This window comes from Kryptolebias marmoratus, linkage group LG6 (genome assembly GCF_001649575.2).
Source record: "Kryptolebias marmoratus isolate JLee-2015 linkage group LG6, ASM164957v2, whole genome shotgun sequence".
Lineage (NCBI taxonomy): Eukaryota > Metazoa > Chordata > Actinopteri > Cyprinodontiformes > Rivulidae > Kryptolebias > Kryptolebias marmoratus.
In genome coordinates, this window is record NC_051435.1 from 14,182,475 (window position 1) to 14,199,002 (window position 16,528).

General features: G+C 37.0%; 1 protein-coding gene and 1 long non-coding RNA gene across 4 annotated transcripts in view; one reads left to right on the forward strand and one right to left on the reverse strand.

The window, feature by feature from the left end:
* The window catches only part of si:ch211-214p13.3 (nectin-1), a 39,348-nt gene that overhangs the window by 7,588 nt on the left and 15,232 nt on the right, over window positions 1-16,528 (reverse strand). For 2 of the 3 annotated variants that reach the window (XM_037976197.1, XM_037976196.1), the window contains exons 3-5: window positions 16,349-16,494; window positions 15,954-16,256; window positions 10,169-10,262 (exon numbers count right to left, since the gene is read on the reverse strand). In XM_037976197.1, the coding sequence (XP_037832125.1) occupies window positions 10,169-10,262; window positions 15,954-16,256; window positions 16,349-16,494 (543 nt within the window). Of the gene's footprint in view, window positions 1-10,168; window positions 10,263-15,953; window positions 16,257-16,348 lie in introns of all 3 variants that reach the window. The other variant, XM_037976198.1, reaches the window with a different exon arrangement.
* Window positions 16,318-16,528, forward strand: part of LOC119617119 — a 4,036-nt gene continuing 3,825 nt past the window's right edge. The window contains exon 1 of the long non-coding RNA XR_005233302.1: window positions 16,318-16,363. This is a non-coding gene — a long non-coding RNA (uncharacterized LOC119617119). The remainder of the gene's footprint in view (window positions 16,364-16,528) is intronic.

A 16,528-nucleotide genomic window follows, 5' to 3' on the forward strand; every position in this document is an offset into this window, starting at 1 on the left:
ATTTGTGCAGCAACACAGTCGTTGCTCAGTTGAGGAAAACAGCAACAAAATAAACACACAGTGTCACACAAAAGCGGAAAGTTCAATACGAGCTAATGTAGCGTTCCTTCACACCATTATGACACTTTTGAAGAAAAAAAAAGTATTTTACAAGCCTGAAAAACAATCCAATCCAGGCTAATTCACACTCTGTGCTCTACGACTGATGTTAAGTTGTAGTGCAACACATGCTTTTACAAAAAAGTAAAACCTCTAGAGAATAACAGGCTCAGTTTAGATTTTAATCTTGTTATGGAGGTCAACACTAGGAAGGGTTATTCTGCAGATGTGGAAGTTCAGATTTTCTGCCTTAACCACATCCTCACACACAACAGTTAAAGCAATTAAAGCAACAATGTTAAACGTTCACAGGCGATTTTGAAAACAATAGACACGGCCTTTTAATAATCTGAAAGTAATCAAAAGATTTACCTGCAGAAGTAGAAAGGACAATTTAGTTCCTATTTTTTGGTTATTTTTTTAATCAAACTAGGAAGTCTGAATCAATTTCACCAGATCTAACAAGCCCCATGTAGACCATGTAGAACGTGAAGCCACATGTTGTTATCACAGCGCTTTAAAACCCATAAGACAAGTAATGTGGAAAACTGGAAAAGAACAAAACATAAATCTAAAAAATTTAAATAATTTTTATGCATTTTACAGATGGTTTAGTTATACCTAAAACCTTTTTTTTCAGTAAGCTTAAGAGGCTGATGTAAAAAAAAAGGTAATTGTAACCCTGGTTACTGTTTGTTTTTCCCCACGTCTGAAAGATAATAACACCTCATTAAGATGGATTACAGGATCTGTTTACCGTTTGATCTCATGATAACTGGCTGCAGGGTTTTCTGTGGGTATATTTACAGGGCACAAAAACATCATGTCTGGTTTTTATGTCTTTGTTCCTAATTTCTCCTCTTGAAATTGAATATCCAAAAAATAAAAAATAAATAACAACCCATAGAAAGACAGTTTATTTATAAATATTTTGCGTTCAACTGGCAGTTTATTCAAGGATTTCCACTCACATCATTTGAAATCCCATTAGTTTAGTTTAAACTGCTTGATTTAGTAAACTTTAGCATCTTTCTCTCTCTGGGGTTGTGGGTAATGGCAAGACAGAATATAGGTCAGAAGGATTCATCTCCACAGTGAAATAATGATTATGGAAAGGGGTGGTACAAAAAACAAGATTGAAGAAAATGTCTCTTAGTTTTTTTAAAGGTAGTTTGTGAAGTCTCCTTAACAAGACAGAGGTGGTGGTTAGGGAGGTGAAATTTGCACCAAATTGAACAACAACCAGAAACTACTGAAGCTGCTTCCTGAAAGTTGAAGGTAGGCCTTTTGTACTGTAGCGGCAAAAAATACTCAACAAGGAACAAAAAGCTTTTCAAACCTTGATACAAAACATAACAGAAGAAGAATAACTTCATTAAGTCTTCACGTGTACAGACAAGAATCATAATTATTGTTATACATTTTACTATTAAAAATAACAACATTAACATTTTCCATTACAGTACACAGCAGTTACTTTTTTCCACATCCATATCATGCTCATTTTCTGTACTTTACAAACCCCAAATGGAGGCTTTGAGTACACTCAACCTTCATTTCTCAGTCTTGACAATCAGTTTGTTTTCAAGTAGTCTCTGTCTTATAATCGAATATAGAAGTCTTACACTGCCTTTCACATAAAATCCAAGAACTCCACCATACAGTGTTTTATTGAAAAAATGGAAAATGGGTTCTGCCAAGTTTCAGTACTGATACTGCTGGTTGGATGGAGTTCAAAGAAAACCAGAAAGAGCTTGTTTTTCAGCTGCCGACATGAAAGCAGGATGCAGATGTCAAACTGTCAAAAGAAGTCCCTGTCTATACATTGACTAATGATAAGGAAAGTAAAAGCTAAAAAATAAAAGTCAGTAGCTAAGAGACTGTGAAAATATAATAACATCATCAGTGTGGAAAGGAATTTCCTCTCTGCCCTCTGGTCCACTTTTCAGACTGAGTTTTCAGCCAATGGGACATTCTGAGAAGAGTTTAACTGAGATATTTAAAATTAAATACCAACTTAAGGCTGCAGAGACTGGGAGCAGCTCGAAAACACAAACCACCACAAAGCACCACACAGCCTGTGTTTTCAGAGAGCCCAGCGGTCATTGACATACAGTATATTTGTAATTTCCCAGAGGCAGATTGAATCCATTATCTCCACTGTGTCCTCCTTTTATTCAATCCAGTTTGAATAAAATGAGACATGAGGCTCAGCTTAGACTTGTACCAGCATGAGCACCGGAGGTCCTAATTTCCTCCCTTACAGGCAAGTCACACCCACCCATATCTAACAGCCAGGTGAAAAAACAGGACATCAGCAGGTGTGTACACAATACTTAATTACAGCATTGTTTCAAAGCAAACAGATCAAAAAGCTTTTTAGTCAAATATTTTAGCTCCCTCGCAACTGAAACCATTCTTCATGTGAGGGAAAAATACTTTCTTATGGGAGTTTTAGCGAGGAACTAAATAACTAAAAGTTGAGGTAAAGTTGAAAAATAAACAAAAAATAAACAGTATCTTTGGTAGTGGAAATGCCCAAAAAATTAAAAGTAAAAATATTTATAAAAGTGTTTTTTTTTTCACTTTATTTCCGTATTTATTTCCTTATAAGTATTTCTTCTGTTTATTTTTTATTTAGCTGCATTCTTCTATTCTAATCTAATCATGGTACTTTTTGAATCCATAGATTTATATGTTTCTGTATAAAATACCTATTGCTCCTTGGTGGATGTGATTCCAGGTGGACAGACTAAAGTCGCACTGAGTGATATGATCTGTAATGACGTGGAATGATTTATAACCATGACACTGAGATGTTTAATTCTTAAAAATTATGATTGCCCAGCCAGCTGTTTAACACAAAACCTTCCTGTGAATCCAAGCAGTGTGCAAATGCCACCGATAGCTCGAAGGTTTTGGATACTTGTGATACGATTTGTGCCGAGCATTTTTTAGTCTTGTAACCACAGTGGGTACAATCAGCTCAAAAACAATCAAAATAAAGTACTAGCATCCTTAAAGGAATGCATATCACCTGCCAGAGTTTTAAACTAAAATCATCATATGCTGAGAAAGGACAGCGTCATAACAGTTTTGGTCAAACCTTATACATGACATTCTGCACAATCTAACGCAAAACTGAGAGATCTCGCAAAATGTAATAGCTTTCAAAGTATGCACTGTGAATGGATTTTAAGCTACTACTACATCAACTTTTAGTTCAGTATCTATAAAACTATGTATCTATGTTAAATAGCTGCAGGAAATGGAAGTTTCCGGATCTTAAAACTTTGACATTCCGAAGAGGAGATAAGCTACTCAGTTGCATCCAACAACTCCCACTTCCACTTCTTAGAAAGTGGATTGGTCGTTGTGGGCCAGTTGAAAGGCCCCCAAGGTCTCCCGATCTGGCCCTCTTAGACTTTTATGTTTGGGGTCATCTAAAGGCCATTGTTTCTGCTGTGAAGATACGAGATATGCAGCACCTGAAATTACGGCTACTGGAAGCCTGTGCTAGCATTTCTCCTGTGGTGATGCTATCAGTGTGTAAAGAGTGGTAGAAAAGGGTTGCGTTGACAATCCAACACAATGGGCAGAACTTTGAACACATTTTATAAGTGGTGAGAAACTTGTAAATAACTTATGAAAGAATAACGTTACATTAAAACCAAGCACACCATTGTTTCTTTTGTGAAATTCCCAGTAAGTTTGATGTGTCACATGACCATCTTCCCATTGAAAAAACAAAAGTTGGATCCAAAATGGCCACCATGGTCACCACCCATCTTGAAAAGTTTTCCCTCTCCCATATACTACTGTGCCACAAACAGAAAGTTAATATCACCAACCGTTCCCTTTTTATTAAGGTGTATCCATATAAATGGCCCACCCTACATGTGAGGGATCGCTCCTCATCCCTACTGTCTTGTCTCCTTGCCAGCAAGTAAAGGAATATAACAGAATCCATAGACTCTGTCATTATTATTTAAGTTTTATTCTTATTTTCTTTTTCTTTTTACACATTCACTGTTTGGTCACATCCAGAATCTGTTGTGTCTTTGTAGCCAAATTGTGTCATCACAAGCATGACTGATTGAGACATAACGGTGAAAAAGCACAATAAAACTGCTAAAAAACAAACCTCAGAACAGTAAGTTCCAACCCACCATATAGTTAGGTTTGTTTCAAGCTGGGTATATTTCACATCTATGTACACTGAGGTGTGACCCTGTGTGTTTTTGCTTTGCTAATCCTCTGGGTGTGGCTTAAGCCAGTATCTCCCTGTACTGCAACTTCAGAGATAATAGTGTTGCAACTAGGAGAAGAGCAATGTGTGGCCATTTCTTTATGGACAGCCAATTTTTGAAACACATTCTACTGTCATGTGCAACTTGTAAAATTCTAATCTTGGCCGTGCACATTATTTCATTGCCCAACTCCAACCACATTGTACCCGCCTCTGCCTGTTTTATACCCCCCTTGGCAGAAGCCTCCACATTTATGGCTTAATCTACTTAATCTCCAACAGTTGCAACAAAGTGAGATAATGACTTTATTTTTTTAAAGAGCTCCTGATGCTTTTGCTTGAAGTAGTGATCTCTAGCGTCTCTTTGTCTAGGAAGGACAAAGACAACACAGGGTTTCAGTAGGCTTCGTGCAACAGTGGAAGTATACCTTCAGGGAGATGCCGAAAACAACCCTTTGACACATCAGTGAGGCAAGTCAGGGAGTGGGTAAATAATGAATTTCAGCTGTATTAAGAAAGAAATAACATAGCTGGAATTACTTAGTTTATCAAAGTTTCATAATATGTCATGACTTTTCTTCACTTAATAAGAAATTTCAGCTATTTCAATAGGAGTTATTCCAGTCCCACCACACTTTTCATTACATGCATTACCTTGCGGCTTACACATAATAAATTGTTTTAAATGGAGTAAGAATAGCCATCAGAACATTAATATTGAACATCTTAATGCACAGATGTACTACTTGTGTGTTTAACCGCTTGTGGCTGCTGCTGGGTATCAAATGTCCAAATAATAAAGTTAAAAGCTACTCTAGATAGATATAAAATATTTAACACACACACACACACTTTTGTTTCCCTGAACAACATTCAGTGGAGCTGTAGTTAAGTGTGAACCGAGTGGAAAAACACGGGCCGGTTTCCAGGTAACAAACTGAGCTAATGTGCATGTCTGTCTTTTCACCAGGGAAACAAGATTTTATTGGTGCTCTTGTTGTTGGTTCACCTGCTGTCTTTTAAAAGTACACTCAGGAGTCACAGGCTAAGACTTTAAAATGCTAAACATTCTGGGCTTAAACATATTGAATTAATTATTTACTGTATACTTATACATCTTCTGACCTAATGTGATGTACATTTACAATTTTTCATTTATGTAATAGGAAATAAAATTGCTTCAATGATTCTCTGCTACTTTTAAGTTAAAGCTGTGTTTAACTGTTACAGTGGAAAAGTACAAAAGCATTTAGGACACCAAGTTTTAGTTTAGAATGCCTTTTATCTCATCTTTATGGAGCCTTGGAGTATAGGCGGCCAGGAAGTCTATTTTTACCTCATTTTTTGTTACCTCCTCTTGATAAGTTTATCTTAACCTTTCTGTCCCTCCCACTCCTCACCCTACAAGAGGGAGCTATCTGTAATGTGCAGACTGACCTCAGCTCAGTGATTCTCAGCTATATAGCTTAAATAATAAATCATCTTAAGATGAAACTCTTCGTTGTCCTCTCTGTAAAAAAATATTCCACAACAGTTATAATGTAGTTTTTCCTTTTTTCACTTTATAATTGTTAAAATTGTTCTAATTAAATCTTACATTCAAAAACACATGATTATCTTGTTAATGCATTAAACCAGGTTGTTGTTTTTTTTTGGCACGTCCCACTTGGAAGAGAACTCAGTGCAGATCCAGAATTTGCTGGAGAAATTATATAACCTCTCTGGCCTGGGATTCCCTCGGAAGAGCTGGAGTGTGTAGTTGAGGAAAAGGATGTCTGGAATTCCTTCCTGGATTTGTTGCTCCCATGACCAAACCACAAATAAGCAGTAGAAGATGGATGGATGGATGATATAAACCAACTAAAAAAGCATTAAATTGAATAGCCCACAGAAAATGTTAGCTGAATGGATATAAAACCACTATCTGGCAGCCATGCCCTGAAGTTTAACATGGATTAGCATCCACCGCACTTACAGCAACTTTTAGACACCATTAATACAGAATTTCGCCAAATTAAAAACTGGTTTGACAGAAATAAGTTATCACTTAATTTGACCAATACAAACCTCATGATATTTACTAACAAACTAAAGCACCAAGACTGGGTACAGATAGAGGGATAGACGGTGTTAACATGGAAAGACTAAATGAAACTAAATTCCTGGGGGTGGTAATAGATGCCAAAATGTCCTGGAAATTTCACATTACATACATCTGCACCAAAGTATCAAGAAGCATTTCAGGTATGGCCAAAATAAGACATTTTCTGGATACCAAGTCTCGTTGTTTTAAACTACTGCACAGAGGTGTGGGGCAATACATATAAAAAAAATGTCAAGACAGTCACTACTCACATTGCAAAAAAGAGCTGTCAGAATAATTCACAATGTTGGTTTTCTTAAGCACCCAAATCCATTGTTTGTTAAGTCTAAAATATTAAAATTGCATGACATTCTAAAATACCAAATGGCACAATTTATGTATAAAAATCTGCAAAAGACTATTACCAAAAAAATCTACAGGAAATGTTTTATGAAAGGAATGATGGGTGTAGTAAAGGGAGAACATTAAATTTCAAAATCTGTAGTATCCAAACAACAGTGAAAAGATTTTGCAGCAGCGTAACTGGAGTCAAACTATGGAACGGACAGAAAGTGGAACTAAAACAATGTGCAAGCATCAATCCGTGTAAAACAAATACAAAACTATAATGTTCACAAGGTACAGGGAAGAAGGGAATTAACACAAATACACAGAATGAATGTTTATTTTGGTATAACTTAGAACCCAGTGGTAATTAACTCATTGTTGTTATTAATGTTGCTATTTCTACAAGTTGAAGAATGTGGGATTATTGGTACTGTATGTGTTTTATCTCGTGTTTTTATTAGTGTACAACACTTTGGTCAGTGGTGTTTTCAAGTGCTTTATAAATAAAATTGTACTGTATGTATACATGTTTGAGGTTTAGAATATAGTTACTTATTTTTTATGTAATACATTATTGATTTGTCCTTCTTGCACAGAAAAATAACATCCATATGAATACAACAACAAGCTAATAACTATACATTACTGACAAAAACCGAGCTACAAAAAGATATATATCATCAACTTTGGATAAGGGGTAGGATTCAATAAGTTTTTTGCTTCTTCCTACTCCCTTTCAAATAGACAAACAGTGACAAGCTCATTATTTTTTGCCCACTCCATTTCTTTCTGCCTTTGGTGTATTTTCTACGTTGCATTTATTTATTTATTCTCTCCTTGTTCTATTTTGTTATTTGTTCAAACCTGTTTGAGAACCACTTGCCATCTGGAAAATGATGCCGCTCCTTCGTGTCATAAGGCAAACAGAACCACAAAACTTCACTCCTCAGATGAAGAAGCTGATGAATCTTTAGTTACGTTCTACTGGATAAAAGACGCATGCTGTAGTTTCATCTCATTATATATTTTTTATTAGAAGTGAAAAAACCAAAGTAGAAATTTGAATACTTGTGTTTGTGTCCGTGGTTGCAATACGTTTAGGAGAGAGCTTGGGTAAAACAAACTGAATTTATTTTGCATCAGATTCACATGTATAATAAAACTTCATTTTGGTATTCAGCTATTACAACCTTCAGATGCTCTTTTTAAATGTCATTTTATCTCCTATATTCCGGAGGGCGTAACTATGTTGTAACCCATCACAAAGCTAAACGTAATCTCTTTCTAAAACCCATCCCAAATCCTTTAATTATTTAGGAGGATACTTCAAAGGCTGACAGGTTTACAAAACACTACTGGAAAAAAAAGGTGTTTATTCTTGTGTGTCATAAGTTATATATTGTGGCAACAGAGACAATAAAAGCAGGGTTTTCCCCAGTGCATTATAAGTCTGGCAGCCCGCCAGGCTTCGCTGCCATGGCCGCCAGGCTAAGCTCCGCTTGTTTATTGTAAAATACGTCATTTTTTATACATGTTTTTTTCCACCCGCACCCCAAAACCGCTACCTTTACCTACCTCACCGCGTGAGGGTGCACGTGCCAACAGTGACGCAATCGCGCCGTCTCCGCCCCTGCGCAAAGCACCCGCATGGTGTCCTGTTGCTTTTGTAACTTTGCACGCGCCACGTGCGCCCCGCTCCACTCAAAATGGACGATTTCGGTGCTCCGCGCGTTGTTCGCGGAGCCCTGAGGTTGAGCCTCCTTCAGCTATGGCTGGAGATGTCGGAGCCACAGTAAATAAACATCTAACGAGCGTGTTTAACCAAAAATGATTAGTTGAGCTGAAATTCAGCTGCTGGCTTTACAAGACCGAATATGGTAAGCATGTTTTGTGCTTAGTGAAAATAATAATATGACACGTGCTAATTTATCCTTGTTTAACAGTAAAATTATTCTATTAAATTCAGCATTAGATATGTTTTGTTTTGTTGTTACATGTAGTGATCCAACATGCAGCCTGTGCCACAAAAAGCACAGTACAGTACAGCATCTCTCTGTTTGTCAGAGTTCTCTGTTGTTATCCATTGGCCTTGATGTGAGACGTGTGTTGTATTGCATTTTTGTTTAAAAAAATATTTCAAAAGTGCCTTTTTATAAAACTGTAGTTGTGTAAATATTTATCCACAAATATCTCACAATATCACATAAGAAATAGCCATATTTTCAACTTTCCTGTCAACTTTAATCTTTTTTTTTTCTTACTAAATCACGGTTGGCCGGCAATCGGCTTGGCCACTTTTCTGGGGGGAACCCTGAAAACATTAAACCTTGTTTTTGCAGTATTAGCACAAGGCGAGGTTCTAAAAACATTGCTCATGTCTGACTTCAAGCTTAAGGTTTTGGTGAGGAAACAAAAATCATTACAAAAACTGGTCGATTTATCTGGGCAGCATTTTAGAAACAATGACAGCAGCCAATTTGCCACATACCCATGGTTAATTTGTGCCCTAGAATCTCAAACAGATATAGTTGTTTTTATTTTATTTTTTATCCTGATCCTGTCTCTGTCACACATTGATTGCATGATGAAAGAGAAAAAAACTATATATGCTACCAAACAAAAGGAAACTACTCTGAAGTTTATCTTTTAAAACAAAAATGGTAATTTTAACAACAGTTTATTCTACACTCACCTACGCACTATATAATTTTATTTTATTCTTCCTAAATATATTAGAAAAATACACATTTGTACAAGCAAGGTAGGATCTACATGAATAAAGGGTCTTTTTCTTTGATTCCTTAGATAACACTGACAAAAACCACAAAGAGGGGAACGATCACTGTTCCACAATGTTAAAAAAAACCAAAACAAAACATGGGGCTTGTATATTATTTGTATATATTCTTTATAAACTATCCAATGTCATTTTCCATTAAGAAACAATTCTTTTAAAGCACTAATACTAAGTTTAAATGCAAAATAATGAAGGCAGTTTGATAAGTCTTCACAGGAATAGAGTCATGTTCTAATAAAACTGGTTGTTTGAAACAAAGAACAAGTCCCTCTTTGCATGTTATATAGGGTTAGGGAAGTAGAGCCTTATTTCTTAATCGTGTCCTACCATTCTGCTGCTGTTTAACTGCTGACCACAAAAACAAACTGCCATGTACTACTTTGCATTTATGGCTATATGGCTATATTTTCCTCCCGGTTTTCTCCCACATCAAGTATATTCAATCTACATTTAACTATTATGTCTTAGTTAGCATTGAATATGTCTGTTATGTTCCCTTTGTTACATCTGGCATTCATTCAGGTACTCTTAATCATCATGCTGATAAAATTCAGGACACACTTCGGCTTTAGGGCTTATTCAAATACTGTACCTTTTCCAGGTAAAGGTGGCGTTTGGGTTAGCGCTTGTCAAACATTCAAAAATGTTGATTCCTCTTTTTTCAATCGTTACTTCATCAGGTGGAACTGAAAAGAACAAAGAGCACTCTGTTATTCCAAGGCTGACTGAATAATGAATGCCTGCTTACACAAAGTCAAACATGGTAAAACAAAAAGAGAGAGAGAGAGAGAGAAAAAAAAGAATAGTGGCTACTTATTCCCTCAAAAGGTCATTTGAGTTCTTGACAGTGTTCCAAATTTAATCTCTTTACAGGTTATATTATTTTCCTAAATTTTGATTAGGACTATAACAATTTGGTTCTAATACATGTGCATGTTTGCTTTCTGTGGAAATCTCAGCAGAAGTCAGCAGCCAAAGGAAGGAAGGGAGGGATACATCCTGCTCTTGCATCTTGCTCCTTATAATTCACGAGTGGCTACCAGTGAAACCCTCCAATTACCCTTCCTGATGAAACATTACCATTTAAACAGATACAGAAAATTTGCATCAAAATTAAAGACCAGCTCCCAACCAGGAAATCAACTAAGCTTTCAGCTTCAATTTCTGCGTTTGGTTACATTTTAAGAGACTACATTGGCAGGAACACCATTACAGGTAAACTGTATCTATCAGGCTACTTATGAGCTTCACAGATAAAAATAAATGAAAATAATTCCCTACGTAATTATTTGGAGCAACACCAACTGGAAATTATAGATTACAGATCCTGTTTAAAACTATTGCGTGCAAGACAATGGGTGTTCCTTCAAGGAAAGTGTATCCTTGTATCCTTGATTTCATTCTGTTATGTCTAGTTTGACTACAAAGTTGGCAGCCACTTCCTTAATAGCTGTAATGCAAAACCATCAGAGTGAAAAAAAAACTGTTTTCTGCACCTTAAAGCTCAGAAGGTGTGTCGGTTTACAAAAGAGTAAACCCACAGGAATTTGCTCACATGAAACGGATAATTGGATTACCCTGCCTTTTCTCAGGCTTTGACTGAAAAAAACACAATGATCTGTCGAGTGACAGGGGAATTTGATTCCCCCAAAATATTTGGTGACTTCAGCGCTCAAACATAAGAGCATAAAAACATATCAAGTTCCTCCAACACTGGGTGTAATCTCCAGTTCAGCCTAAACTGACATAATGTACTCTATAAATAATACAGACAAAACACACCTACAACTTTTAGCTGCTCATTTTTGTTCTCTACAACATGCCAAGCCAATATAATCAATTCAGGTCACGTGATGCAAAATGCCAGGGAGCACAATAAGCCCATTATCAGAACCACTTCTGGAGGCAAATCTAATTATGGTGGCGGAAGGTGACATGAAAGATAATGTGATTGTGAGAAAACAGAGACGCTTCTGTTGTCAGGAACTGTAAGCGCACAGAGATGTCAGGCCTTCCTCTATAGCCTAGTTTTTAGGGGCCTATAACAAAGACGCCTCAAAAAGACTGCAACAAAAATGTGCATCTAACAGAAAACTGAATCAGGGCTGTTTATTTTAGGAACCAAGTCAAACATCTGTTTTACAGATACTAAACTCTTAACGCCCTTCTCACTCTGTTTTTGCTATTGCCATGCACCCAACTCTCCCTTCCTACACATACAGTGGGGGTGGGTAAACAAAATTTCCTAGCAAGGTTTGCACATTGTTTTCCTGTTTCTCTTGTGGTTTTAATTTAACACAATGCATAGATTGGCAACTTCACACATAGATGGAGGCAATGCTGAGCCATGAGGTTTTGAGCACACCCTGAGACCAAATTAACGGTGGTAAAACTTAGTCCTCTGAGGGGGTTTATTTCTACAACCTTACCGCTGCAAAAATCTTAGTTGGGTTATCCTGCTGTTGTAATTTTATGTGGTTTTCATTTTGCTCTAAAGGATTCTCTAGTTACCTTCACCTAGATTTTCATGTTGCCCTTATTGCCAGCTTTTCTCTTAAAACAACAACAAAAAAAATACATTTTTACAGCTTTTTTATGAAACAGCTAGAAAAACAGGTTAATGAGAAGAGTGAAACATACACAAGTAAACAACATTTACATTATATTTAATCAAGTATGATCATTTTTTATAGAAGATGGTTTCATTAGATTAATGGTTAGTATTTTCCTTTTTTAAATCTTTAAAGTGTGTTAAAAGCAATCAGTTTACTTCAATGGGATGCAGGAAGGGGCAGTGGTTGAGAAGGAGAAGAAGCACCATATTTGGATATGAACTGCATGTGCCAAAAATAGTAAAAACATCACTCTCTGTGCTAGTCTAATAAAACAAAGTTATATATTTTATATTTATGGGGTCATCAAATGGCAGACCTTGGCCTGTGACAAAAATCAGCATGGTTGTCCCTAAAAGAAAAATGTTGGAAGGGAAAAACAGGTTTTAATTCAGACTTGATCGACTCATGCTGTTTGTTTTTCCTGTGGAGGGTTTAAAATCCATTTGTCTGAAATGTTGCAAAAGTCACAATTATTAAAATCTGCAGTTTAATGCATTACTACAAAATTAAACTAATTATGGGTGAGGACAGAACACTGAACTCTGGAATGTTTCTATATAAGCAAGCTCAATGTTTAACCCAGACAGGCAAAAAAAAGAAAAAAAAATACTTTGAAGTCAGTAAATCCGCTTTACACGCACACACACACACACACACACACACACACACACACACACCTACACACACACACCTCTGTTTCCATTTATGTTCTTTATTCCGCCAAGTTTTTTTTTTAACTATGTTATGTCAAGTTGTGTTTCACATTTATTCCCATTTGGTTTTGTTTGTATTCTCTTTGTGCATTTTGAATAAATATTGCCCACCGCCAATGGTGAAGGCAGAGTGATAAAGTTTTTTTGCCCGTGCCTTTGTGTTAGTTTGGCTGTACCGTTATCAAATATCTCATGAAATAACAAACAGGTTTTAATAAAGATTTCTTTTCAGAGCTTCAGGAGAGGGTTTAACCTTTGGACTCAACCCAGTTAAAGATGGCCACCACAGCTAATCAACCTTATCCTGGACAGAAACAGCTATACATCCGTAAAACCGACAGATCTTGTGGTAAAAATACATCACAATATCGCCTGGATTACACATGTTATTTTAAAAAGGTAATTTCTCTTCATATGATGATCTTCGTCTAAAACTTCTGCATGAAAGGAAGCAGGCGATACATATTTCTTCAAGGAATGTTAGGCCTTTAATTTCATTCCTTTTTTACCTTACACCAGTTTTTAAATCAGCACACCTGCAGAATATTGACAATTACTCCCCTCAGGACATACTTTCAAGGTTTCGGTGGCACTTTTAACAGTTTATTGTCCTCTTGTGTTCAGTCTTGGTTTCCTTTGAGCTTCTAGTAGCTCTGTTTATTCATCCTGCCTCTGCAGCGCACTTTGTTTCTGTGAAAATTAAAAAGTTTATTTCTTCCTTTGACTGCCAGGCAGGCGACTGTTGTCTCCAGTTGGGTCTTCCATTTCAACTATCCTCTTACATGCACAGTATGGCATCTGCTGGCAAATGCATGCACCTGGTTTCCTAAACAATAGGAATAGATTTCCCTCGACTTCTATTATGATCCCTTTTCAGGCACAGAATTACCTCAGTGGGGATCGTGTTATTGCTGGCAGACCAATGAAGAAACTGATTTCTCCCTCCTCAGCTTTTATCCCATAAACACTGTAGGCAAGATGAATAAAACTATATTTTCAGGACAAACTGTGTACAGAAGCAAGAGACAAAATATGCAAACACATTCCTTTTGCCAGATACTTAAAGCTGTGTGTGAAATAATCACAAACCTGTAGGCACATCCTATTTATCACAACAAGAGCTTTCTTTCCAAAACAGTCTTTGTCCTTGTAAACCACAGCACAGTTTCTAGACTAGGCTGGGATTCAAGCCCCTCATTACTAGTGCACATCAGTTTTACGACATGGCAGCTTCCATAATCAAGGACCTGCTGGCTTTAACTCCCAACAATGACAAGGTGAGGATACAGTCCAGTATTATAACATGACTGTGCTCCATCTGTAAACACAGGACAAAAAAGACAAGGATGGTGAAGAGTACAATTAAACTACTATTGACTGGGAAAAGAGTGAGACATAATTGATGATTTCAGGCAGAGTATCCAACAAAAGATGAAGGAAGGTTTTCTCATATTGTTCAATGGGTTCAAGGTAAATCATTCACACACATAAATTATCTCTACCACAAAAGCATGTAATTATAGGGGTAGTAGGTTAAGCAGGAGGTGAGTCTATGACATCATTGTTTGTAAAAGGTTGTTTTTAGGCTGTCAACACAAATGCACAAAGGTGGTGTTTCATAGTTTCCTCACTCTGGAACCCAGTTTAGAAAAATACCATTTAGAGAATCCTAAAATGCCTTTTCTGTGTGGATGCAAGGCTGAAACAAGCATTTTTGTGTATCCACAAAACTCCTTTAAACGCTTTTCCAAGGAATCAACTTTTGCATGCGTCGTGTACAACTAAACACACATATGACAGTCAGAGCAACGGCAAAGAAAAGAAGCCTTTTCATTGAATGTAAAACATGAGTAAAGTGAAGCAAATCTGTTTCGTTTAGTGCCCAAACCTCTGGAATTTCAAACAGAAAACAAGCTGCTGTACCAGAAACGCAACAGCAACCCTCTGGAAACTTAGACAAAAGAGCCTTGTTTGAAGTTTAAAAAAAAGAGAAACACGTGAAGCACGAGTTCACATGAACTCAATGACGGCACAAGGTCAACAGACTGAGTTACACCTTATCCTGGGAAAAAAAAACAACCCAAAGATCAACAACTGGAAGATAGTCTAAATGTTAAGTCTCTTCTAAAACTTGTATTGACTGTGTTTTCAAAACCCACCAGAGTACACCACAGGTCACAGATGGCAGCAGTCATTTATAGCCCCCACATTTGAAGTCAAGCTTTATAAAACTGTTGATTTGGTTGAATTCTGTTTTAAAATTTTTCTTTTATGTTTTTTTAAACCTCCACTTTACCGTGCAAGGCTTAAGTTTATGTGGATTCAAGGTCTGAATGTAAACGAGAGGCACTCTTTCCCTCCGGACATTCTTTCTTTTCACACACCTTCCTCTTTGGAGAAAAAAATTGCACATTTGGCACAAAATCTAGATCTGGCCTGTCCTGCTAAGTCACACGGCAGAACCTCATGCTGGGCTGTTTGTCAATCCTTTTCCTTAGTCATATGATGGGTCATTCTCTGTGCTCCTGTTTCAAGTTTTAGATTGCTCAAAATATTTGTTTCATTTTGTAATGATGTTTTACATCTACACTTTGGATCACCACCACTGTCTCAGACAAATAAGCTGATTTATCAGTGTGTGCAGATAAAACCCTTTTTTGCTCTTTGAAACTATTCAACTTAAACCCAATAACCAATCAGGGTCTGCATGAGACTTTATTTGGATCAAGATCAAACTGATGTCTGCCATTTTGCGACCTGGGCTCTAGAACATGCCACCACACTGTCACGTCAAGTTAAAACACAGTTTAAGATAATAAATAACTTAAATCAAATCTATAAACTGAAACGGAGAGTTTGTATCTGTGTTTAAGCTGCCATTTATTAAATTCATCACCGGCAATGGCAAAAAACGTTTTTTGATACTAAGACTGAAAAGTAACGTTCTCTACTTTAACGAGTCAGATTTGTCTGACTGGTTATTCCTGGTTTATCATTTTTTGTACATAAGTGACAAAGTATAGATGCAAGGAAGCAGTAGTTTACTCACAGTAGACCTGTATTTGGAATGACAGATTTTTGTTTTCCATCAGAGCTTCACTGCTGACGACACACTCGACCTTACTGCCGTTGATTTCTTTGGTAGGTCTTCCATGCAATGTGGTCACTCTGGTGAACGTTCCATTGGGATGTTCGGTCAACTCGCTGACCTGTAACACATTCTGTGTCAGAGCGCCGGTGTTCCACACCACAGATGGAGCCGGCTTGGCGAAAGCAGCCGTGCAGGTCACAAGAGAAACATTTGTGTCCATCAGAATAGGCTTGTCATCCCTCACGCTTATGGATGGTGAAACTAGGACGGTTAGAAGAAGGTTAATGTGGTTGATTCTCACTCCTACACAAGCACAACATTCAGAATATTTTAATCACTGAGTTTCAGCTTACCAAGTACTCTTAGAGGTATTTCTGTCTTGAAATTGCCACTTGGAAACAGAGAGAAGATGCACGTGTAGCTCCCCTCATCATCCAGGTTTACATCATTTAACTGGAGAGTTCCATTCTGGTCAGCAAAATTCCCAATAAATCGAAATCTCTTATCATTCCCATTGACAAACTGAACCCCAG